The 27,178-nt window shown below is 34.6% G+C and overlaps 1 protein-coding gene across 1 annotated transcript; it reads right to left on the minus strand.

Annotated features, from left to right (window-relative positions):
* Positions 1-1,341: 1,341 nt before the first annotated feature.
* LOC142352884 (uncharacterized) lies at positions 1,342-26,880 on the minus strand. Its single transcript, XM_075405039.1, has 3 exons — positions 26,585-26,880; positions 3,487-3,815; positions 1,342-1,406 (listed from the first exon to the last, which is right to left on the minus strand). The coding sequence occupies exons 1-3, from the start codon at positions 26,788-26,790 to the stop codon at positions 1,342-1,344; spliced, it is 600 nt and encodes a 199-aa protein (XP_075261154.1). The 5' UTR covers positions 26,791-26,880.
* Positions 26,881-27,178: the final 298 nt, after the last annotated feature.

Genomic DNA, 27,178 nt, shown 5'->3' on the forward strand with positions numbered 1-27,178 from the left:
TTCTCAAGTTTACAATGAACTAACAAAAGAACACATTACGCCAGCTACACTGCCATCTGCAGATTGATTCATTAATTTTTTTTTGCTAACGTTGGACCCATCCCAGCGGAAATGATAAAGAAAAATGGATATATACCAGAGATTTCATAATCATGTGGTCACGATGAAATAATGATAAAATTTTGAAAATTTAGCAACCAGTATTAATTGAATCCCTCCTAGTATATTTTTTAGCAATTGCGTTCAGGCGTCATAGTTACATTCTTCATTTAAGATTGCAACTTTCAAAATTTTACGTTCTCATAAATCCGACATTTAAAAGATTCAAGTAATTACCGTCGCAATTACCGCCCCATTTCAGGGGCAAATAATAGAGTTACTAAAAAGCTATTTCAAAAATCTTTTAGATTTGTCCAGCTGACGAGTCAGTTACCACCATAGTTAAAGTTGACCTGTGGTGTTCCACAACGAACAGCGCATTGACCTAACTATTTCTAATTTACATCAACGAATTACCATAAAATATCAAATAGTGAAAACTTTGCTGATGATGTAACGTTCTCTATCAATGCACCAGATTGTGTAAAAGTATGGGAAAAAGTTTAAATGTATTGTTAATTGGTTTGAAATCCTTACTTAACAGTTAATGAAATTAAATGCCATTTCATGACCTTGGGCACAAGAACAAATGGAGCAAAGGAGTCAGCCATCGGAACAGTAGAACAATCCATTTATAAGGCATTACTATTGATAAGATACTAAGATATGCCAAAAACGTCTAGAAAATATGTTCAAAACTCTTCAAACTTTGCGGTATTTTATACAAGCTACGCGAGTTTTGCATGAAAAACTAGCTTATGTTTTAGTGCATGTTTATTGCAATGCGTACAAGACTCACTTGGATTTCATTTTTAGCTTACAAAAGGGAATCCTGCGCGCCATCTATTTAAAAAAAATGACTCCAGAAGTTCAACCCTGCAACAAAATGGCATCAGATCGCTTTACGATAATTATCTCATTGAAATGTTCGAAAACATGTTTGATTGTATCAGGAAAAAAGATTTCGAGGTCAACCCAGTTGGAAAGCACTGTTTTTCCACCCGGCAAAAAGAAAGAGGATTCATATATTTTTGAGTCTAAACTACAGGATTAAAAAGTCTCCGAAATGGCGAAAAACTCTAGGCTATAATATTCTAGTTTCGGTGAATCTTATATTGGATAGCATTCATGAAATGTCACAAAACGAGTTGAAATATCATTTTCACTACGTTTTCGTTACATATGTTTATTGATTACCATTACATATTTGGAATGAGACTCTGAGCTACACGCAATAAATTGCTAATCATCTCTGACTTGGTTTAGCCGAGCAGTACAGCTGACAGTTGAGCTGTTCTGCTCTTCGGCTGAACATTCCAGAGTGCTTGTTTTATAGAATTAACATTCCTATTCGTCCCCTGTTATTGAAATTCAAATATTCGAATGCGTGGTCCTAGTTTGGTCAAAATTTGATTCTTGATTTCATTTTGGTCCGAAATTTATCTTAGAGGATTAACAAAAATCAGTTTCATTTTCTAGTATTACAGTTGATTACAACCATTTTCGGCAAAAATTTACCGGAGATTTTATTTAAGAGAAAGAAAAACCGATTAATCAGTTAATTGGTTTTTAGTTTTAGCTTTAGTTGTTCTGTTTTATGCGATCAGCATTAACTAGGTTTCAGTTTGCTTGATCATCAAAATCGGATGATCAAGCAGTCAATAATGCCCCCACAAGACGTTTGTAACGTTTTTATAAGCTGAGAGAGGCCTATACATAGGCAGACCGCTCATTTGTGAATTATTGTATTAAATTGTACTAAATTGTACTAAATTATTACTTAGCGCCTCACAGATTGTACTAAATTGTACTAAATTATTACTAAGCGCCTCACAGATAGTCTTCAACGATTTACTTGAGTGCATAAAAAGTCCAATGCCAAAGGATGTTCATCTTGGAACTGGAATTAGTCATCTTTATCAAGTTATTCATAAAAAAGAAAACGAAATTATCATGCTGATTTTCTAGCAATATATGGGGAAAGTACTGTTTTTTGTTCCAAGTACAATGAACGACACGCACACATATACACACCTACACAAACACACGGGAACAAAGACACACACAGAGATAAACAGAGAGAGAGAGAGAGAGAGAGAGAGAGAGAGAGAGAGAGAGAGAGAGAGAGAGAGAGAGAGAGAGAAAGAGAGAGAGAGCAAGAGAGCGATAGAGAAAGAGTGAGGGAAAGAGAGAAAGAGAAAAAGAAGGTAGAGAAAAAGATGAAATTGTGGTGGCTTTAAACTGAAGGAAAGCGATAAAAATGTGTGTTTTGGGTTCTTTGTTATTTAATTGCGAATTGTTGCTTAAAAAACTTTATTCATTTTTTGCTGAAAATTAGAAACTTTTGTGGTCTGCTTTCAAATTGTAAAAGATTGTGTTTTTTCTACAATTTGATATATATATATATATATATATATATATATGTGTCATGTTAATCTCTTATCGTAGTCATTTGGTTTTTGCAATTGAGTTCTGATAAACAATTGATCTGTAAATTTCAAAAGAGCATCACAATTGCAATTTCTTTCTATTTTCTGTAAAAGGAAACGTTGTTCCTATATTGTGCGTCAAGTTGTATTTTTTTGTTTTAATTTTCAGCAGTTATCTGATTGTTAGTAAGAAACCGAATTTAAAAACAGTAGATTTTTTCAAAAATAGTTTTTTTAGTAAGTTTTTTTCGTGTTTACTTATTCTTTTTGCCTAGATTTATTTCTCGTTTTATAAACAATCGTTTCAGTTCGTTGTCCTATATTTATTTAAGAACCAATCGTTTCAGTTCGTTGTCCCATTGCTTTTGTCGCATTTTGATTTTTATTCACTTTATTTTTCTAATCAAATTTGATCAAATAGTTCTAGTTCATCTTGTATGTTTTCAGGGCTTGTATATGAGTCTAAGAATATGTACAGGCCTCTGCTTTTAACAAAGTAAACAAGACTTATAGTTGACTTTTTTGAGATACTGCGGATATATCACAGATTCTGCTGGTGATATAGTAGACACTGAGCAATTTGCCAAGTTATTAGATACAAGATACAGCAAAAATGCGGAGAGCATAATTCTATACTGAAAAGATGAAAATATATGTGACCAAAATGACTTTGGATCTCAAATGCACATTGCGTCTGGGTTTACTTAACTTCATGTCATTCTGGGCTACTGGAATTACGTGGTTAATTTTTGGTCTGTCTATGATGTCAATATGATCTTAAACTCCGCCATCTTGAGGTTTTAAATTAATCTCATATCGAAAGAGAGTGAACGGGGTGGCACATTTAAGCCAACCCCTCTTTTAGGGATAAAACTGCCCTCAAATTATGACCTGGGAAGTTTTCGTTTAGGTTTCGTTACACCGATTGATAGAATGTTTAACTATTGACGAGACATACCTGCTCCGAGACAGAATATGAATCTGCAAACGACCACACTCGTAGCATTCCACGCAGCACTTGTCACCAAGTTCCAAAAGAGCATCCAGACACCTGCCAAAAGTACACAATTCCTCGTGCCAATCTTGTCAGACACCAGTCCTGAGATGACGTAACTCAGAGCCAGGCCAATGAAAGAGACGAAACCCAGAATTGATTCCATCTCTTTTGTCAGGTTTAGGTCAATGAATATTCTGTTCGAAAGAATCGATGATAGATCCAGAATTGAGCTCGTTGCCAGGGAACCCGTGAAGACAATTAACACTGTTATTAACTGCGACCGTCCAAATCTAAAGTTTCAGATTTATAGGAAACAATATTGTACTCAAAATAGTGGGTTTTTTTCTGTCTTCCATAAAGATGACAGGCATCAGATCATTCTGCAACATTATTCGAAAATATGTTAGACTTGTATGCGTTTGACCGACTTTTTTATTTGAGATTTATCGAGAGCATTCCAGAATGCGGCATCAGTTCGAAACGCGAGTGAAAGTGAAACATCAGAGCCTAGTACGCTATTTCAAAATATTGCAAAAAATACAAAGTTGACGGCAGAAATCTTAATTTTTGAAAAATTTGAGCTGAAAGGGTTGAACTTTTTTGTTCTAAAAATGTGAAGAAAACCAAAATCAAATTTACAATTCTCCTAGAATGTTTAAACAAAGTAAAAAAAACATAACAATTTTTTTTACAAAGACGACTTGTTCAGAAACAAAAATTGTTTTCTGGCTCATATTTACAAATTTTTGCATAAAGAAATTTTCGATTCTGTCAGTGGTATCGAGCATAATTTTTCATCCGTGCATGAAAGTTCGTTTTTGTTTCATTCACTCCAAGAAATCCAATTCACGTTTCATGGTAAATAACTGAAACGTATAATTAATAAATTTTTGGAAATTAATGTATATAACAATTATGGGTCAAATGTTTCGAATTTGTGCTCTATAGAAGGGGCTATGTCTTTGAGCGGTTATAGACTACCAATTTTTGGTCGACAAAAATTTTCCGTTGCCCAAATGACATCAACTTTAATATTTTAGGTTTTTTAGTGTAATAATTGGATGCAATTGAATTTGAGCATTGGACACCTTGGTACAGTTTTAAAAAAGCAGTGTTTGAAGCAAGCTGCGTGCATTGAAGTTAAAAATTCTCAGAAGAATAGAGCATCAAGAAAGTGATGATTAATTTTTTGCAAAATTAAGATTCGGAAAACAATTATTGACTGGCAACCACTAAAAAAAGATAGTTGAAATTTATATAAGCTGTCTTGAGATATTGAATGGAATTCAAGGAAACTTGCTTGCAAGAACACCAACTAATAGAAATCACTGGATTTGAGAAGACTTGTTGTATTATATTCATCAACTGTTTGGCATGCTGTTAACATATTGGGAAACAAATGGAAAATTTGCAAGACAATTCTACTATACTTGTTTGAATTGGTGTCAGGACAGTTTACAAGACAATTTTGGGTAACTTCAGTACTGGGCCCGTCTATAGGGCAAGTCGCTGTTTTGCAAAAAGTATTTTTAAAATATTTTTTTTTCAAGCTAGTCAACGAGTTGTTCAAATCTATTGTTACTACAAATCAAAGTTCCCCTATATCACTGGGATCCAACTCAAAAACAATTTTTGACCTAGCTTGCTTAGGAAAAATTTAGATTTTCAAACGGTTTTTTCGTTGTTTTGCAAAATGTTTTTTTTTAAATACATTTCTTTCAAGCTCGTCAAGGAGTCGTTTATATCGAGCGTTACTACAAATCAAAGTTCCCCTATATCACTGGGATCCAAGTCAAAAAGAGTTTTTGACCTAGCTTGCTTAGGAAAAAAGTTAGATTTTCAAACGGTTTTTTCGTTGTTTTGCAAAATGTATCTCTAAAATATATTTTTTTTCAAGCTAGTCAAGGAGTTGTTCAAATCTATTGTTACTGCAAATCAAAGTTCCATTATATCACTTGGATCAATGCCAAAAAGAATTTTTGACCTAGCTTGCTTAGGAAAAAAGTTAGATTTTCAAACAATTTTTTCGTTGTTTTGCAAAAAGAATTTTTAAAATAGATCTCTTTCAAGCTAGTCAAGGAGTCGTTTATATCGAGCGTTACTACAATTCAAAGTTCCCCTATATCACTGGGATCCAAGTCAAAAAAGAGTTTTTGACCTAGCTTGCTTAGGAAAAAAGTTAGATTTTCAAACGGTTTTTTCGTTGTTTTGCAAAAGGAATTTTTAAAATAGATCTCTTTCAAGCTAGTCAAGGAGTCGTTTATATCAAGAGTTACTACATATCAAAGTTCCCCTTTATCACTGGGATCAACGTCGAAAAGAATTTTTGACCTAGCTTGCTCAGGAAAAAAGTTAGATTTTCAAACGGTTTTTTCGTTGTTTTGCAAAATGTATTTCTAAAATATATTTTTTTTCATTCTAGTCAAGGAGTTGTTCATATCGAGCGTTACTACAATTCGAAGTTCCCCTATATCCTTAAAATCCACTTCAATTTTTTTTGCTCTGGGATGTTGTTTTATGTATATTTGTCATGTTTGGTATTGTAATGTTTTTTTTATAGCTATAGCTCTTCATTTCTCATAAACAATGAGTATTGAATTTGTCTCTTTAAGGACCTCTTTGGCCTTGAAAACGTGACCATTTCTCACCAATAGTCACGAACATGGTTGAAATAGCATTCATAATCATAATTGGTGCTTTATTTGTACTTTAGGGTACTCAAACTTATGTTAAAAGTATAGAAAAAATCAAGTCTTGGATCCTTCCTGCCGAGAGAAATCCCAAGTCTTGTGGCTTGCCTGAAAAGAGGTCACCAAGTCGTGGTTGTACTCCTCTGCACAGAGTGACCTTGGACCTTCTCTTGGCAGAGAGACCCAAGACTTGGGATTTCTCTGGGCAGAGACCCCCAAGTCTTGATTTTTCTCTGTCAATAGAAACCTCAGAGATTGAGTCTGGAGCGTTCTCTTAGCAGCCTTGGCAAAGACTTGGGTAACAATTGCAAGTTGATTCCCATTTCATTATCAACCTTTCGAAAAATTTTATGTGAAAACTTTGAATTTCGAAAAATTTTGCAACGTGCCACGAATTGTGCATTAAGTTTTATACACTTTCTCGTAAACACTGAAAACTGATACCAACTGACAGCAGGGGACCAATTTTCCGGCTTTTTCCGGGCCTGTTTTAAATGTTTTTTTTTGCTAATTTTGACGTTTTCCGGACCTATTTTCGACTTACCAAAACTTGGAGTTACACTTGCCGCGTGCTAATTCAGAGTTCGATTTAGAACTGCCAAGTCTTAAATCAGACCGGGAGTTAGACTGCCAAGTGTAAAATGTGACATGATCATAGCTCTGAATCAGTAATGAAATGAGACATGTAACTACCCGTACTGAGCCCCCACAGAACAGCAGGCCTGATTCAGAAATAAATCAGGCAAGGTCCCAGACCTGATTCAGAGTTTGATCATGTCAAATACAAGGCTGCTAAGAGAACACTCCAGACTCGATCTCTGAGGTTTCTATTGACAGAGAAAAATCAAGACTTGGGGTCTCTGCCCAGAGAAATCCCAAGTCTTGTGTCTCTCTGCCAAGAGAAGGTCCAAGTCTTGGGTCACTCTGTGCAGAGGAGTACAGCCAAGACTTGGTGACCTCTTGACAGGCAATACACAAGATTTAGAGTTATTTAGAGTATTTAGAGTTGCCCATTGCTGGGAAACGATTTGGATTTAGGCTTAAACAGTACTGATATAGACTTGGAGTTCGGTCCGGGCGGTTATTTTAAAATTGATGTCCCTATGAATAAAAGGTTTATTTCCCCAATAGCGAAAGTAGGTCTTTATAAATGTCCCGAATAACTGTCTATAGCGACGACCAATCCCACATTCAGAATGGAAATGCGTTTGCTTTTTCAGAAGGTAATCTCACAAAGAAATTTTAAAAGATTCCATACCAACAAAAATAATTGCTTCTATCATTGTTTGCTTTCCTGTAACATGGGCTTTATCTTTTATTAGAAAAAAAACTTAAGTAAAAAAACTATCACAATTTTTTCTAAAAAAATTGCTTGGTCCTATGGAATAGATTTCAATGAAAGTGGGTGCAACACTGCAACTGTGATTACACTATAAAAATTTTCAACTCTTTTTTCGCCCATGTTGCTCTAAAGCAATCGAGTAGCATGATAACAGTGTTTCGTAATCAGCTCCATAGTCTAATAAACAAAAAAGTCACGCAGCTGTTTTATTTAAAATTGGAGTAGATTAGTATACATTATTACATCACATTTGTCACAGAGAACCTTTCAGATTCTGAGACGAAGTTAAGTAACTTCGAGAGGGGCGATGAAAACGTGAGTGTTGTACTCAATTACTTTGTGACTAGTCAAATGAGTAGCGATTGTATCTTTACCAAAATGATTGAGGCAATTGCGCCGCGTTTGCGTACTTAGTATCTACTATTTTCATTCTGAATTACGATTTTGGTATTTGCGATGCCAATGACTTGACTTATCTTGAGCATGCTAATTTGAAGAGCAGTTGGCTAACTTTGAATTACAGCTGATTAACAGCGGTGCAATTGATAGGAATGAATTGAGATTAAACAAACTAAGATCAAAAGAAGGTAAAGGAGATCATATGTTATTCACGCATTAGAATGGAAGTTAGATTTGTTTATTCACGTGATTACATAGTTTCCTGTCTGGAATCTGAACAATCTTGAAATATTTAACTGAAGATGTATCAAGAATTGAACTAAAAGCAACTGCCCTTGAGTGGATTAAGTCAATAATTTTAAACTTTAATACGGTAATGGATATTCTGAAGATAATATCCATTCCGTATGACATTTCCATCTGTTGGAGAAAAATAAAAATTGAATAATTGAAATTAGAAAATTAGCACTTTTTCACCGTTTATATAAATAATAAAATATTAGATAATGAAGTATTAGAGTTTAAAAATACAGAGTTTAAAGAGTTTTCAAAGTTTATTCTTAATCAGAGCGTTGTTCTGCCTCTAATAAAGACATCTCGCAAGGCATATTTGGGTTTGGGTCGACAGCTCATTTTTCATCCGGGTTTTGTGGGGATGCTACACCAATGAGGGTGGTTTCTGAAATTGGAATGACTGTAGAATATCCTTCCTTATTCTGGATTTCCTTGCGGTATAAATGAATGTACCAAAATGCACAACGGACTGCTACACTCACAAAACCAAATGGACGAGGGTAGTCTCGCAGTTAACGTAAGAGCAGCAACAATCAAGCAGAGTAACCAAGTTGCTAGTTCTCTTCAAATAGTTCCTGTATCGGTTCAGAGTGGTGTTAACAGGTTGACTACCTACGCTTTCCTCGATAGTGGTGCAACAGTATCACTCATCGATCAAAGTGTTAAGGATCAACTACAAGCCAAAAGCACGGACGTTACCTTGAACATAGCTGGCATACATGGGACGCAAGATTTGAGGACAGAGAAGGTTCCTATCACAATAAAGGGACTACATTCAAAGGCGCATTCAATTGAAGCGTTTGCACACCCATCAATCCCCTTGGGAAACACAACATATGATTACAAGGAACTGAAAAACAACTTCAGACACCTGAATGTTCTCACTAACAGAACATTCAACCTGATTGAAGTAGGCATCACACTTGGACAAGATGCCTAAGAAATTCAACTTTCATTGGACTATAAGATTGGAACACGAAGTGAGCCTTTCGCCGTCCTAACAGAATTCGGATGGGTAGTCATTGGTCCCGTGACAGGCAGAAAAAGTTAAAATATTTGTCATTTTGCCTTCACAGAAGATGTGAAAGTGGCAGAAAATATCCAATCATGGTGGGACATAGAAACTTATGCTTCCAAAAAAAATGTTGTGAGTCAATCAAAAAAAGAGAAACAAGCTCAGAAGTTTCTAGAGAGCACAACAAAGTTTACAAGCGAGCTGTACGAAGTGGGCATGCTCTGGAATGAACCAGAACTCAATCTTCCTAACAATTACAGCTCAGCCATTGGTCAGATTTACTCACTGGAACGAAGATTCCAACGATACCCAAAGTTAAAAGAATTGTATCAACAGTCAATTGTTACAGATGTTGAAAAGGGATTTGTGAAGATCCTTGGTGAATCGGAAGTCAAAGGCACTTTCGGGAAGGAATGGTATTTGCCACACCATCCAGTACTACACCCCAACAAACCGGGTAAAGTTCGCCGTGTATGCAACGCTGCAGCAAAATACAAGGATATATGCCTAAAAGACAAGTTGTTAGCTGGACCCGATCTACTAAACGGATTGATTGGAACAATATTCAGATTTCGAGAAGGACCAATAGCCCTAACCACAGATAGTGAATCAATGTTTCTGCAAGTGCAAGTTCCTGAACGGGATAAAAGCTGCTTGAGATTCTTGTGGCGACCAACAGTGAACAAACCTGTGCATATTTACGAGCATCAACGTCATGTTTTCGGAGCAAAGAATTCTCCAACCTGTGCCAACTACGCTCTGAAGCGAGTAGCCATCGATAACGAGGACGAGTTCCCAATTGCAGCAAAAACAATCCAAAACAACTTCTACATGGACGATTTCATCAAGTCAGTCGAAACACCTGAAGAAGCAATCAAGGTTTTCAAGCAACTGCAAACTCTTCTCTCAAAACATGGATTTGAACTGAAGGAGTGGATCACCAACAGTGACATGGTAACCAACGCAATCCCAGAGGACTTAAGATCAATCAGCAACACAAAGCAGGTTGAAGTAGAACCCGTCAAGGAAGGTTCATCCGTGCTTGGGCTTCAGTGGACGATTATCGAAGATAGTCTACAGGTTTGTAGAGGTACAGGCAAAGAAGTTGAGAACCCAATCACCCAAAAGAAGATCTTATCTCTAGTTTCTTCAGTGTTTTATCCTCTTGGACTGTTTGCACCATTCAGTGTTCATATGCGACGACTCCTGAAGAGCATCTGGACAAAAATGGAAACCATTGGGACAACTCAGTAGAACCTAACGAAGAAGAAGAGTTTCTGAAGTGGAAGGAGAAGCTTCCAGAAAGAGCCGAAACCAGCATTGATAGAAAATACATCAGCACAGCCAAGGACAAATGAGAACTTCATGTGTTCGCCGACGCATCTGAAGACACACAGTGCGCAGTGGAATACCTTCGTTCAAAGCCCAAAGACTGCTCAGCAGACTTAGCATTTGTAATCGGAAAGTGCAGAGTTGCACCGATGCGACATCCTTCCATACCACGCTTGGAACTACAAGCAGCAGTGATGGCGGTGAGACTTAAAGAACCGATAGTGAAAGAACACGAAACGAAGATTCACAGTTGTAACCTTTGGACAGACTCCACTACTGTTCTGCAATGGATTCATAGCTCCCACCGTAAGCAACAAGTGTTTGTTGCTATTAGAGGGGCTGAGATTTTGGACACAACTAATGTTTCACGGTGGAATCATGTGAGTGGTATTAACAATCCAACTGATATCGGGACACGAGCGATCAATGTTGACGAACTTAAGAGAAACGAATGGCTCACTGGGCCGGCCTGGTTGAAGCAACCAGAGAGCGAATGGCCTGAACAGGTGAATTTAACATTTGCTTCAGACGATCAAATGGTCTTCTCAGCAAAGGTTAAAGAGAAGAAGCCGATGATTCAGTGGGAAAGATTCAGTAATTTCAGCCGACTAGTAAATACAATGGCATACGTACAGCGTGTATTTAAAAACACAAACCGGCAACAAAAACACTAAGGGTTGAAGAAAGATAGGGTGCACAAGCAAGCATCTCCAGACTACTGCAGCAAGAACAATTTGCTGAAGAGATGAAATCTCTAAAAGCTGAAAAGGAAATCCCAAAAGGTAGCAAAATTTTACAGTTTTCACATTTCAGTGACCAAAGGAGACTTATTCGCGCCAAAGGCAGAATAGGCAAACGTCAATGGACTTCAACGCAAAGCATCCAATATTGTTACATTGGAAACACCATGCTGTGGAATTATTCTTACGTAACGAGCACAAGAATAATTCCCATGAAGAGACTGAGCATGTCAAAAACATAGTTCAGCAACGATTCTGGAATATTGGCGTAAGGAACGCCTTGCGTTCAATAAAAAAGAAATGCATCACCTGCCGAAGAGGCAGAGCACAAACAATGACTCCATTGATGGCCGAGCTACCAACAGAAAAGTTTGATGCTTCAACCGCTTTTGCAAATGTTGGAGCAGATTACTTTGGCCCATTTACAGTTAAAATTGGGCGCAGAAATGAAAAACGATGGTGTTGTTTGTTCACATGTCTAACCGTACGAGCCGTACATATAGATATAGTTCAAAAGTTGGACACTGACAGTTGTCTAAATGCAATTATGCGGTTCATAGCTCGAAGGGGCAAACCCATAAAAATGATAAGTGACAACGGGACCAACTTCGCTGGAGCAGACCGGGAGTTCAAAGAGTATGTCGCAGCATGGAACAAAGAAAGAATTGAAGAACATTTGGTTCAACAAGGAATCAGATGGAAGTTCAACCCGCCTGCCGCACCTCACTTTGGAGGAGTGTGGTAAAGACTGGTCAGAAGTTGCAAGAAAGCAATGTACGCAGTGTTGGCGAACCGATTAATTTCGGAAGATGTTCTTTCTACAACAATGTGTCTTGTTGAGCAGAGAGCAGACGTTGAATGCAAGACCCTTGACACCAGTTAGTTCGGATGTAAATGATTTGGAATCTATTACTCCAAACCACTTCTTGCTCGGCAACAAAATTGTTTGTTTACCATACCTACCATGCGCAGAAGAGTTTGTTAATCATAGAAAGCTCTTCCGCCAAACACAAGCGTACTCCGATCTCTTCTGGGACAGATTCAGAAAAAAGTATCTGCCAACATTGAACAATCGACAAAAATGGAATTGCGAAACAAACAGAATTCTGAACAAAGGTGATCTCGTTTGGTTAGTCGAAGACAGTGACAAACGAGGATATTACAAACTTGGTCGAGTAACAGAAACTATGGAGGGTTCTGACCGAACAATTCAATCAGCAACGATTCAAACAAAGGACGGAGTCTACAAGAGACCTGTGGTGAAACTCGCTCCAGTACTATCAATGGACGAAGATGTTTTCACGAAGGAAAACAGGGCCGGCGATGTTGGAGCTCAGCTCGCTAAGCTTGCGTAGGCGGGAAAATAGAAACAAAGCACTTTCTGTTGTCCTAGTCATTTAATAGTTATAGTTATAGTTCTAGTTCTAGTTACAGTTTGTCACGTGAGAAAAAAGAGAAAAGGGGGAAAAAACAAAAAGCAACACACAGAACTCAACGTAGCAGCCGCAGAAAACGGCTTAAAGTATAACTCAGCAAAATATGTAAAAAAAACAAATTGTCTTGAGCAGTAAATAACGTGTTAGTGTGTCTTGAACTAGAAATATTCCCGAGCAGTAAATTGTTACTATGTCTTGTATTCAAAATATTATTTTTGAGCAGTAAATTCTGTTACTGTGTCTTGTAATTACGAATTATTGGAGCTGAAATTCAACCATTACAACCCCAGTTTCTGGTATTCTCAACTTGTGAGTACAAACAGCAGAAGCCAACTTAAGTTTAAATTTAAATGTTTTTGCACAAACAGGTCTTAGACATATATCTTTGTCTTCGATTTGTTTGAACAGGTATGAACTGGTATACATAAAGAGATCCCGTATTGTGTGATCTGTAGCAATCCAGTTCAAATCGATAGTTGAAAAACTAAGATTAGCCAATAATTACGAACAGAATAGTTAATGCAACGGTAAGTACAGCAGTACGGATATACAGTTACAACAGCAAACTGCATAAACGAAGTATCCGGACAGATTTTGTAAACACTCAAAACGAACTGGGCGGTGTAAAACTTTCTTTGTGAAACACAAGGAGAGCAGCCGTTACACTGTCAAAACTGGTGTGCGCAAAACTAATTCTTCTAACTGCGCCATGTTGTGCACCACAACGTAACATAACTATGTAAATAACGGTATGAGTTTACTAGAGTTTAAAACAATACTTTTTCTTTCGACTACTGTGGGCCAAGGGCGTCACCTCGTTCGCCCTCTGAGAAAGCTGACAATGTATGATCCTGTTGATCCAGTTTGTCCGATGAGTGGTTGGAAATGTTGATGTAGTGGACTTGGACTGGCAGATTTTGAGGGTTGGGTTATGTTTAAGTGAGGGATGCAAATCGACATGGGGGGTGGGTGGGGTTAACAGAAAAGATAACCATAATTGAGGGCTATAGTTTCTGCACGTTGGGGACTATAATTGGAAGTAGTCAAAATTGTCAATTCTAAATTGAACCCATAACTAAAAATTTTTCCAGAAGCAGAGCGTTGATGCTATCATTTTTTCATCAAGACATGACTTAAATCAGAGAAATTTTGTTTTTCTTTTAATTTGTTAAATTTTAGTATTAATATTTTACTAAATCTGTCAGTTTAAATAAAAAAGGATGCTGCCAGGGATACCCATTGCTTCATTTAGAAAACAAAAAAGATTTGAATAGGTAATAAGCTATCATTGTTGTTGCCTCATAGCTCACATGAGTTCGTCATTTTGTGATTTATGTTCGAACCCAGTTTAAGGGAAACTTATTTATTTTGTTCTGTCATTGATAGAATTGACGTCAAATGAAATAAGTTGCACCATGAGATGGTGTCCAAAGGGTACGAAGTTATAGTTGCTGGCTATTCCGAATTTCATCATTTTCAAGCAGGAGTCATCAAGGTTGACTTTTTTAAATTAACATTCGACAGAATATTTCCACTATATTTTCTCTTTTTTAGTTCTTTGCCATCAAATTGATTTGCCTTTTTTATTTATTTTTTGTACACTATAAAGTATTGGCCTTACATATGAGACAATAAATGGTACCCGATTTTATTTGCAATTGATGTTTCTATTGAATTTGTGTTGATCTTTCAATAAATTTTTCATGGCAAATGGCGCAAAATATGCAACCAAATTATTTCACTTCGTTTGCTCCAAATCTGACAAATGCGCAATAAAAATTGATGACATAATTGTTTCTATTGCGCTTCAGTCACAGCTTTTCCTCTTTTGTCAATTAAAAACTTTTTTTTCTACTGTGCACTTTTTCCCATTGGTGATTTCCTTTCCATTTTTTAATTAATTTTGTTTCAAATTAGCAGCGTCATGTGTTCAATTTTCAAGAGCATAAGTTTGGCTGCCATCTTTGCTTATTATAGTCCCATGCACTCAACTAATTTGCATTATAAGCATGCTCAAACAGTTATTAATTTTGCTTGGGTGGTGTAGACAGAGATAGAAGGACACATTCGAAACACACGGCACTGGAAAGCGATCGCAAACGAAAACAAGGAGGCTCGGTAATGCGCGTTGGCACATAATGGTCCGACCCCGCTCATCACTCTTGACTTAATGGTTTACCAAATGACAAAGAGATAGAACACTTTAAAAATTCACCTATGGTTCAACATTAATTACACTCAAAACTCGATGTCTATCCTTAGAAGGAAAACACAATAGCAAAATCCAAATGACATCCAATGACACCTGAACTAGACAAACTAACCTGTACCTTACTTAAATAGACATGTGAACTGTTCTTAATAAGACTTCTAGCCAATTCGAACAAATACAGCCGAATGGGCAAAGATTAAGAAAAGATTATAGTAAGATTTTACAAATTATTCAAAAAAAGGTGATTAAAACCATTAGGTATCAACCGAAATCATTAAAAAGATTCATTTACATCTCTTGATGTATAGGCGAGGAATCAATTGAAACTTGTTAGTTCAAAACTTTTGAGGGAACAATTCAAGCCTGTCTTTATCCACCCTATGTCATACGACTACAAAAGAGCGAAAAAACAGTCAAACACTTTATTAAAACAATTATAAAAATTGGCAAGAAAACGTTATCGCAGCCGTTAAAACGGTTATCTTATCTAGGAATATTCATGAGTTTCCATTGCGCAATTTTTCAACGCCAATGGGACTTCCCCATCCGAGTGATATTGTGGTAAGGAAGACAAAGAACAACCTCAAAAAATCACAGATATCACAGATAATCCAAGCTCAAAAATTCAGCACTTTTTTAAAACCAGTTTTTTCAAAAGTCACAAAAACCATAGACTGTCAACTGAGAACGAAAGCAAATTAACTTGAAGATTTCAGAAATCAGATTGCGCTTTTTATTAGTGAGCTTAAGTCACAACACAACAACAGACAATAAACACAGACGCTCCTCAAAAAATTGACAAAATAATTAATCACATTATTCACGCCAATAAAACTACGATATTGGCGAATTTTTTTTCAATATATCAAAAGTAATTAATGAATTTTGGATACAGATCGAGTCAAATTAGCACAAAACGGCAATATTTCTATTCAAGAAACTCTTGTCCGAACTGGAGTCCCGATTAACATTTTTTGGAGTCGAAAAATACCGTTTTAGTAGATTCCAGGTCCCTACATCTGGTAAGTTGAAACAAAGTGGAACCGAGAAGAACATATAGCACCATTTTTGATGAGAAAGTCTGGAATTTGAAAAGTTCAAAATTCCACCAAAAAACACCAATCGAATCATTCAGCAAACCTCCTCTTTGTCTAGAGGTTAAATTTATAACACTTTTTTTGAAAACAGCTTCTTATAAAATTGTCAGCCCTTAACACGTCAATCAAAAAAGATAACCAAAAAAATTCATGTTCTTGCTCAAAAAAATTATGATGCATATATTTAATGAGAATAAGTTTGGGGATTGGACGGTGTTACAGGCGACACGGTGTTGCAGGGATTGGACGGTGTTGGAGATATTCACCAAGATCATTTAATATGTTCGTTTGCGCTTTCTCTAGACGTCAATTGGATCTGTCAATAAAATGAGTTTTTTCGAGCGAAAAATTAAAAACTTCAAATATGCGCAAACTTGTAAAAGTCATTTTTTTAATACTCATATTACGGAAGCCAAAATTCATTTAGTTAAAAATGAAACCATTGCCATAATTAATATTTTTTTCTCGTGGAAAAAAGATTGAGTTGATCGTACTGAGATTAATCTTCCAGTCAAAGATGTATAATCTAAAGGATGCATAGCTCAAAAGTTCACGAAAATTTTTTTGATATAAAATGAGTCAGTGCATTATCATACCTGTACCAATTAAAAAACTAAAAAAAAATTAAAAGTGCGGGCACAACACAAGAATTAAGTTTAAGTTTTGAAATTGACTTTATGAAGGCCTTAAAATCCATGAGTTTGCACTCACAAGTTAATTTTTATGTAAACTTGTAATCATTTTTGTGAATAAACAAACCCGAACAGTTTTTTTTCCACGAAGAGGAGAAAACTATCCCTGGTATGAATGCGCTTCCAACTGAAACACCTAATTGTTCCAAGTGATTTTTGGAATGAACCATTTGGCTAACAAATTTTTTCAATGTATCAAAATTAATTTATGAGTTTCTGATTTAGATTGAGTTAATTTACCCAGAAACGGCAATATTCAAGAGAATCATGTATGAATCGGAATCACAATAAATCTTTTCTGGAATTGAAAATACCGTTTTTTTAGATTCCAGGTCCTTACTTCTGGTAAACTGAAACAAAGTGGCATAGAAAAAAATTTGATACCATTTTTGATGAGGAAATCTAGAATTTGAAAGCTTTTCAAAAATTCAGCAAAAGACACTAATTGAACCATTTAGCAACCGACCTCTGTTCTTAGAGGTAATATTATTCACACCAGTTTTGATAACAATTTCTTTTGAATTTCTCAGCCCTTAAGACGTCGTTCAAAATATATAACCAACAGAAAAATTAAGGTCTGTTTCAGCAAAATTTGTTGAGTCTTATCAATATTGAGACTAAGTTTGGTGATTAGAAAATCAGGAAGAAAAATTGCGAAACTCCAAAAATCATTTTATTCTTTGACACCGTTTCATCTGATTGCCATTATAGCATTTAGATAGAACATAAAAATTTTGAATTGTTTGATTTACAAAATCAAGGAAGTCAATGATATGTTTGATAATCTAGAATATTTTCAATCCAGAAAAAACAATTGCTAACCTCAAAAGTGAGCAAACATGTAAAATTCTTTTTGTGAAAACTCGTAGATTAGAAGACAAAAATCATTAAGATAAAAATGATATCAGTGTCCAAATTAAATTTTACTTCACGAGGAAAAAAATTAGTTGTTCTCACTTAGATGAAGCTACCAGTAAACGAAGTTTGATCAAAAAGATACGTAATTCACAAATTCACGGAAAATTTCTCGATATTAAATGAATCAAGGAACATTTATACCACTACCAATTAAAGAAACTAAAAAGATACAAAGTTCAGGCAAAACACAAGAATTCAGTTTAAGTATTGAAAAAAAATTGTTAAGGACTTAGAAGTCATGACTTTGCACTAACAAGCTAATTTTCATGTAAATTTGTAATCATTTCCGTCGATAAAGAAATCCTAACAATTTTTTTTTGTAAGAGTCCACGAACAGAAAAAACCAGCTCTGATATAGATGCCGCTCCAATGAAACACCTAATTGCTCCAAATGTTTGCGAAATGGATAACTTGACAAACAAAAACTTTGAATGTATCAAAATTAAATAATTAGTTTTGGATACAGATCGAACTAATTTAGCCAAAAACGGCAATATTTAATTCAAGAGACTCTTGTGTGAACCGGAACTAAATATATTTTTTTTGAGTTTTGAAAACACCGTGTTATTAGTTTCCAGGTCTCTACTTCTGGTAAACTGGAACAAAGTGTCATAGAGAAGAAAATTTTGCACAGTTTTTGATAGGAAAGTCTCGAAATCGAGAAGTTTTCAAAATCTTAGCAAAACGCCAATCAATCCATTCGGCAAATCTCCCCTGTTTTGAGGGGTAAAACTAATGCCACTAATTTTTGACAATAGTTTATTAGGGAATTTTCAGCACTTATTACGTCAACCAAAATAGATAACCAACAGAAAAACTAATATTTTATCTCGCAAAAAGTTGATGATGTCTATCGATAATGACACCAAGTTTGGTGATTAGAAATACAAGAAGAAAAACGCGAAGGTATAAATTCTTTTTCTTCTTTGAGAACGTTTTATCGGAAAGTCATTAAAACTTTTCAATACAAAATGAAATTTTTTTGTTTTATTAATACATTCAAATTAAGAACTAAAAACTCCGATAAATGTTGCTAGAGAATGGTGTTGCAGCCGTCATATCCATAATTCATTCGTCAAGCTCATTTACTATGCCTTCTTGTGCTTTCTCTAGGCGCATTTTGATCTGTCAATAATATTATGTTTTTTAAAGCAAACAATTATGAATCTCAAAAATGCGCGGCGGAATTGTAAAAGTTTTTTAATACTTGTAGAACAGAGGCCAAGAATCAGTTGTTTAAAAATGATACCAGTGTCAAAATTATTATTCCATTTATGGGAACAAAAGTTTGAGTTGATCAAAAAACTGAGATTAAGCTACAAGTCCAAGAATTATTATCTAAAATATGCTTAGTTCGTAAAATCACGGAAATTTTCCGGATATTACATGAATCATGGTATAATTAGACCAGTGCCAATTAAAAAAACTAAAAATATTAAATGTGCGGGCAAAAAACAAAGATTTAGTATAAGTATTGAACAACACTTTGTGAAGACTTGAAACACTACGAGATTGCACTCACAAGCTAATTTTTATGTTAACTTGTAATCAATTCCTTCGATAAAGGCATCCAAACAATTTTTTATAAGAGTCCACGATGAGAAAAAAACCAGCTCTGATATGGATGCGCGTCCAATGAAAGACCTAATTGCTCCAAATGTTTGCGAAATTGATAACTTGGCAAACAAAAACTTTGAATGTATCAAAAATAAATAATTAGTTTTAGATACAGATCAACCTAATATAGCCAAAAACGCCGATATTTAATTCAAGAGACCTTTTTGTGAACCGGAACCAAAATTAATTTTTTGATTTGGAAAAAACTGTGTTACTAGTTTCCAGGTCTCTACTTCTGGTAAACTGAAACGAGTGTCATAGAGAAGAAAATTTTGCACAGTTTTTGAAAGGAAAGTCTCGATATCGAGAAGTTATCAAAATCTTAGCAAAACGCCAATCAATCCATTCGGCAACCTGTGTTTAGAGGAAAAACTAATGCCACTATTTTTGACAATAGTTTATTAGAAATTTTTCAGCACTTATTACGTCAACCAAAATAGATAACCAACAGAAAAACTATTATTCTATCTCGCAAAAAGTTGATGATGTCTATCGATAATGACACCAAGTTTGGTGATTAGAAATACAAGAAGAAAAACGCGAAGGTATAAATTCTTTTTCTTCTTTGAGAACGTTTTATCGGAAAGTCATTAAAACTTTTCAATACAAAATGATTTTTTTTGGTTTTTTATTAAATTCAAGTTAAGTAATAAAGACTCCGATAAATGTTGCTAGAGAATGGTGTTACAGCCGTTATAAAATAATTATTTCATCAAGTTCATTTAATATGCCTTCTTGTGCTTTCTCTAGGCGTCATTTTGATCTGTCAATAATATTATGTTTTTTAAAGCAAACAATTATGAATCACAAAAACGCGCGGCGGAATTGTAAAAGTTTTTTAATACTTGTAGAACAGAGGCCAAGAATCAGTTGTTTAAAAACGATACCAGTGTCAAAATTATTATTCCATTCATTGGAACAAAAGTTTGAGTAGTTCAAAAAACTGAGATTAAGCTACAAGTCCAAGAATTATTATCTAAAATATGCTTAAATCATAAAATCACGGAAATTTTCCGGATATTACATGAATCATGGTATAATTAGACCAATGCCAATTAAAAAAACTAAAAAAATTAAATGCGCGGCCAAAAAACAAAGATTTAGTTTAAGTATTGAACAACACTTTGTGAAGACTTGAAACACTATGAGATTGCTCTCACAAGCTAATTTTTATGTTAACTTGTAACCAAATCCTTCGATAAAGGAATCCGAACAATTTTTTTAAAAGAGTCCACTAAGAGAAAAAAACCAGCTCTGATATGGATGCGCTTCCAATGAAACACATAATTGCTCCAAATGTTTGCGAAATTGATAAGTTGGCAAACAAAAACTTTGAATGTCTCAAAATTAATAAATTAGTTTTGGATACAGATCAACCTAATTTAGCCAAAAACGGCGATATTTAATTCAAGAGACTCTTTTGTGAACCGGAACCAAAATTAAATTTTTTGAATTGGAAAAAACTGTGTTATTAGTTTCCAGGTCTCTAATTCTGGTAAACTGAATCAAAGTGTCATAGAGAAGAGAATTTTGCACAGTTTTTGATAGGAGAGTCTCGAACTCGAGAAGATATCAAAATCTTAGCGAAACGGCAATTAATCCATTCGGCAAACCTCCCCTGTGTTTAGAGGTAAAACTAATGCCACTTTTTTTGACAATAAGTTATTAGGAAATTTTCAGCACTTATTACGTCGACCAAAATAGATAACCAACAGGAAAACTAATATTCTATCTCGCAAAAAGTTGATGTTGTCTATCGATGATGACACTAAGTTTGGTGATTAGAAATACAAGAAAAAAACGCGAAGGTATAAATTTTTTTTCCTCTTTGACAACGTTTTATCGGAAAGTCATTAAAACTTTTCAATACAAAATGATTTTTTTGGTTTATTAATAAATTCAAATTAAGTACTAAAGACTCCGATAAATGTTGCTAGAGAATGGTGTTACAGCCGTCATAACATAATTCTTTCATCAAGTTCATTTAATATGCCTTCTTGTGCTTTCTCTAGGCGTCATTTTGATCTGTCAATAATATTATGTTTTTTAAAGCAAACAATTACGAATCACAAAAATGCGAGGCGGAATTGTAAAAGTTTTTTAATACTTGTAGAACAGAGGCCAAGAATCAGTTGTTTAAAAATCATACCGGTGTCAAAATTATTTTTCCAATCACGGGAAAAAAAGTTTGAGTTCTCAAATAGCTGAGATTAAAATACAAGTTCAAGAAGTTTTATCTAAAAGATGCCTAATTCATAAAATCACGGAAATTTTCCGGATATTACATGAATCATGGTATAGTTAGACCAGTGCCAATTAAAAAACTAAAAAAATTAAATGCGCGGGAAAAAGACAAAGATTTAGTCTAAGTAATGAACAACACTTTGTGAACACTTGAAACACTATGAGATTGCTCTCACAAGCTAATTTTTATGTTAACTTGTATCCAATTCCTTCGATAAAGGAATAGAAACAATTTTTATAAGAGTCTACGAAGAGAAGAAAACTAGCCGTGATATAGATGCGCGTCCAACTGAAACACCTTATTGTTTCAAAAGTTAGCGAAGTGGATAATTTGGCAATCGAACTTTTTCGTTTTATCAAAAGTTATTTTTGAATTTTGGATACAGATCGAGATAAATTAGCAAAAAACGGCAAGGTTTCTATTCAAAGGACTCTTGTATGAACAGGAATCAGAATTAACTGTTTTTAGAGTTGAAAAACACCATGTTGGTAGATTCCAGGTCCCTATTTCTGATAAACGGAAACAAAATGGCATAGAAGAAAATTTCGCACCTTTTTTGATGAGAAAATTTATCAAAAAGTCAGGAAAAAACATTACTCGAACCGTTCAGCAACCATCATCTGTGTTATACAAAAATTATTCCAATACCAAATAAACTAAAAAAGCGCTGCCAAAACACGAGAATTCAGTTTAAGTTTTGAAAACAATTTGTGAAGGCCTTGAAAAACATGAATTTAAACTCAAAATCTAATTTATTCGTAAACTTGTGATCATTTCCGTCGATAAGGAAATCCTAACAACTTTTATTGTGGGAGTCCACGAAGAGAAGAAAACTAACCCTGATATAGATGCGCGACCAACTGAAACACTTAATTGGTCCAAATGTTTGCGAAGTGGAAAATTAGGCAATCAAAATTTTTCAATGTATCAAAAGTTATTAGCAAAAAATGGCAAAATTTTTTTCAAGAGACTCTTGTATGAACAGAAATCAGCATTATCTATTTTTGGAGTTGCAAAATACCGTGTTGGTAGATTCCAGGTCCCTAATTCTGATGAACTGAAACAAAATGGCATAGAACAAAAAATTTGGCACTACATTTGAAGAAGAAGTCTGGATTTCGAAAACTTATCAAAATTTCAGCAAAAAACACTAATCGAAGCATTAAGCAACCAAACTCTGCGTTATACCAATAGTTATACAGCTACCAAATATAGAATCTAAAAAATTGAAAATCACAGGTTAAACACAATATTTCAGTTTAAGTATTGAAATTAAATTGTGAAGGACTTAAAAACCATGAGTTCAAACTCAACTCTAATTTGTTCGTAATCTTGTAATCATTTCCGTCAATAAAGAAACCCAAACACTTTTAAATGTAAGAGTTCACTAAGAGAAGAAAACTAGCCCTGATATAGATGCGCGTGCAACTGAAACACCTAATTGCTCCAAATGTTTGCGAAAAGGATAATTGGCAAAAAAAATTTTATTGCATCAAAATTATTTAAAAAATTTTGAATACAAATCAAGCTAATAACGCCAGAAACAAAATATTTTAATTCAAGAGACCCTTGTATGAACTCGAATCAGAGAAAACATTTTTTTAGTTGAATAATACCGGGTTAGTAGATTCCAGGCCCATACTTCTTGTTAACTGAAACAAAGTGGTGTATAAAAAAATATTTGGCACCACTTTTTGATGAGAAAGTCTTGAATTCAAAAAGTTCTCAAAAATTCATCAAGAAACACCAATGAAACCATTAAGCAACCCTCCTCTGTGTTTGGAGGTAAAACCCATAACACTAGTTTCATATGAAGATCTCATTCCTTAAAACTTCAGTAAAAAATATAACCAACAGAAAAGTTAAAGCTCTGTTCACAAAACAATATATGATGCCCATCGATAATGAGAGTAAGATAGTTTCTTGGAAAAACAAGAAGAAAAACAACAAAGGCACAATCATCTTTTTCTATTTTGACAACGTTTCGTCTGAATGTCAAGGAAACATTTAGATAAAATAAATCTTCAGTAAAAAATATACCATCTTCAGAAACATTTAGATAAAATAAATCTTCAGTAAAAAATATAAATCTTCAGTAAAAAATAAATCTTCAGTAAAAAAATTTCCTTAAAACTTCAGTAAAAAATATAACCAACAGAAAAGTTAAAGCTCTGTTCACAAAACAATATATGATGCCCATCGATAATGAGAGTAAGATAGTTTCTTGGAAAAACAAGAAGAAAAACAACAAAGGCACAATCATCTTTTTCTATTTTGACAACGTTTCGTCTGAATGTCAACGAAACATTTAGATAAAATATGATTTTTTTTACTGGTTGACTTAAACATTCAAGAAAATCAATGATGTGCTTGGTTTTCTAGAAAATTTTCAACGACTACAAAAAACAACAAAAAAACAAGTAGGAATTAAAAACTCCAACAAATTTTGCTAGAGAATGGTTTTGCAGCCGTCAAAACCATGAGATATTCACCAAGATCATATATTTTATTCCCTTGCGCGTTCGCTAGACGTCAGTTGGATCTGCCAATAAAAAGAAACTTTTTCAAGCGAACAATAATGAACCTCAAAAAAGCGCAAAGTCATTTTTTTTAATAATCGTAATACAGAAGCTGGGAATCAGTTAGTTAAAAATGATACCATTGTAAAAATAGATTTTTTTCTATGTGGAAAAAAAATTGAGTTGTTCTTGCTGAGATTTAGCTACAAGTCAAAAAAGTATGATCTAAAACATACATAGTGCAAAAAATCACAAAAATTTCCTTGATATTATATGAATCAGGGCATAATTATACCAGCACTAAATAAAGAAACAAAACAAAAAACTAAAAGCGCGGGCAAGGCACAAGAATTCAGTCTAAGTTTTGAAAAATAGTTTTTGAAGGCCTTAAAAACCATGAGTTCGCAATCAGAAGCTAATTTTAGTTTAAAGTTTCAATCATTTCCATCCGTAAAGAATTCCAAACTTTTTTATTGTAAGATTCCACGAAGACAAGGAAACTAGCCCTGATATAGATGCGCGTCCAATTGAAACATCTAACCGTTCCAATTGTTTGCAAAATGTATAATTTGACAAACAAAGTTTTTAATGTATCAGAAGTATTAATTGACTTTTGTATACAGATCGAGTTTAACTAGTAAAAGTTGCAATGTTTTAATTCAAGAGACTCTTGTATGAACCGGAATCAAAATTAACTATTCTTGAGTTAAAAAATACCGTGTTAGTAGTTTCCAAGTCCCTATTTCCGGTGAACTGAACCAAAGTGGCATAGAAAAGAATATTTGGCACAATTTTGATCAAAAATTTAGCAAAAAACACTCATCGAACCATTCAGCAACCCTCCTCTGTGTTTAGAGTTAAAACCAATATCAATATTGTTGACAACTTTACCTTTCTTGCACAGATTTTCAGGTTCGCCCACTGAAGTATCTCTAGTTTGAACCTTTTTTTTGGTCCGTGATATCCAGGGAAATTTAAAAAAGCAACAAATAAAAAAGTATTCAGATAAATTTAGCCAATAGCAAAATTTGGAAGGAACTGTGTTGCGAAAACAAATTTTTTCTGAAAAAATTGTATATGCTATGGAAGAACAATTTTTCTGTATCACGACAAATATCAGCTATCAGCTATGCATTTGCATGTCTTGCTACCATTCATTAGAAATATCTGTGAGAGCACTCAGTGATAGGGCAATCATGTTGAGGTATCATTAAAGACAATTGCTGAAGGAGTCGAAGTGTTTATTGAATGCTGTAAATGATTGAAAAAACTTTCCATTTTAGCGCTGAGTTTGATGAAACACGCAAAAAAAATTGTTCATCTCTAAAATTAAAAAAAAACTAATAAAAGTTTTAACGCTGAAAGAATTGAAAAGACATTCTTGAAGTGAGTTAACCTAAAAACATCAGTTCATTTCTTTAATGGCATTGCTATAATGACTCATAAATTATTTCAGTGGTGAAATTTTTTAATGGCAAAATTTTGTTGGGCACAATTTTTTCCACCGTTTTCTGCTGGTAGCGGTGACAATGTTGTCGTGGAAGCCCAGTAGTCGGTTGGAGAATTTGAGTAACTGTTACTTTTATTAAATCATGGCTTAGCTACCGAATCAAATAGTTTTTGTTATCACGTGTGTTCATTTCCATTTCAATCATTGTCAATTTTGCGGGAGTTCTTAAGGGCGTGATCTTGTGGCTAACAGATGTGTTTTGTCACCATTTAATCGTTGAAATTGATATGTCCACCACTAAAAACCGTTAATCATACAAAATTTTAACATATCTTTTTAAACGAGTAATCTAAATTAAATTCAGAAGAAATAATATTATTTGGTTAAAGATGGCGCAGTGGATGAAAAAATGGCTTTCATAGCGAAAGTCAGATGTGCTAGTATTTGTGGAAAAGCTCTTTTTGGTATGAATGCGGTGGAAAAAAATACCGCCAAAAACCGCAAATCATAACAAAATTAACGGGTAAAAAATGTTTTTTTACCGCTCTTTACTTTACCTGATATCTTACATTAAATTCTCGTCAAAACCTGACCCGACAGAAATGATTTCAATTTGTTACTAAACTATATGTACTTTAGTTATGTGGTCGTTTTGGTCCTTTTTCAAATGAAAGAAAAATCCCTGTTACACATCTAAGTATCTGTTATTTTTATGGGAACGGGTCGGCTTTCGAAGTGTACAACGATTTTACAAACTTCCAGGGATAATTTATAAAATTACATACGCTCAAAACTTTGAGATTCGTCTTTATTGTTAAAGACGCGTCCAGCAATAATAGGAAAAGCGATCGTTTCCGTTTCTGCCCCCAGCTTAGTGGGTGCGTATTATTTGCACCCCTCAGAACCACGTGCTTTATTTTTACATGATGATTTACAATGTAATGACAAGCGCTCTGTAACTGGGGGTGTGTATAGCGTACTGGGGGGGGGGGGGGGGCAAAAACGGATAAAGATCCAGGAAAAGAGAGTTAATTCTGAAAAGTGTGGCTGAATTTGCTTACCCGATCAGTTTGATAATCTCAGATGGAGTGTAAGCTCTGTCGTCATCCATTCTGATTCCCAGATTATTTCTCTTCGACCCATTTTCTGCGTGCTCTTTTCCTTTCGCACCATTTTCCCCGTGTTCTATGGTCCCGTAGTTCCCGAATTCGTCCCCCATTTTGTCTTTGTTCACGTCAAAAGTCACAAGGCGATCAGAACTGGTCATTTTTGAAAACTTTTTTACCTTCAGAAAAAGTGCTCTACTTCTTTGACAAATAAATCTTGAATGGTAACAAATGCGGTTGTACAAGTTCGTTGTAACTTGATCTCTTATAGCATTCGATCTCTAATAAAGCGGTTTAAACAAGATAATTTGAAAAAATTGAAGTTTAAAGTGACAAATCTAACCACTGGTGATTATAAAAATACGTATTCTGTTATTGAACAGAACAGCTTGTTGAGAGAAAATTATACACCTTTACAAGTATTTTGGACTTTTTTAAACTCTCGTTCAATTTTAACCGCAAGAGTGAATAACTTTCGTTAGTTTTAATGGGGGCACAAAAGCGCTTTGTAGTAAAATGTCTTAAAGGTCTTTTTTGTAAAGGTAACAC

Source organism: Convolutriloba macropyga, chromosome 14 (assembly GCF_964194025.1).
Source record: "Convolutriloba macropyga chromosome 14, txConMacr16.3, whole genome shotgun sequence".
Lineage (NCBI taxonomy): Eukaryota > Metazoa > Xenacoelomorpha > Acoela > Convolutidae > Convolutriloba > Convolutriloba macropyga.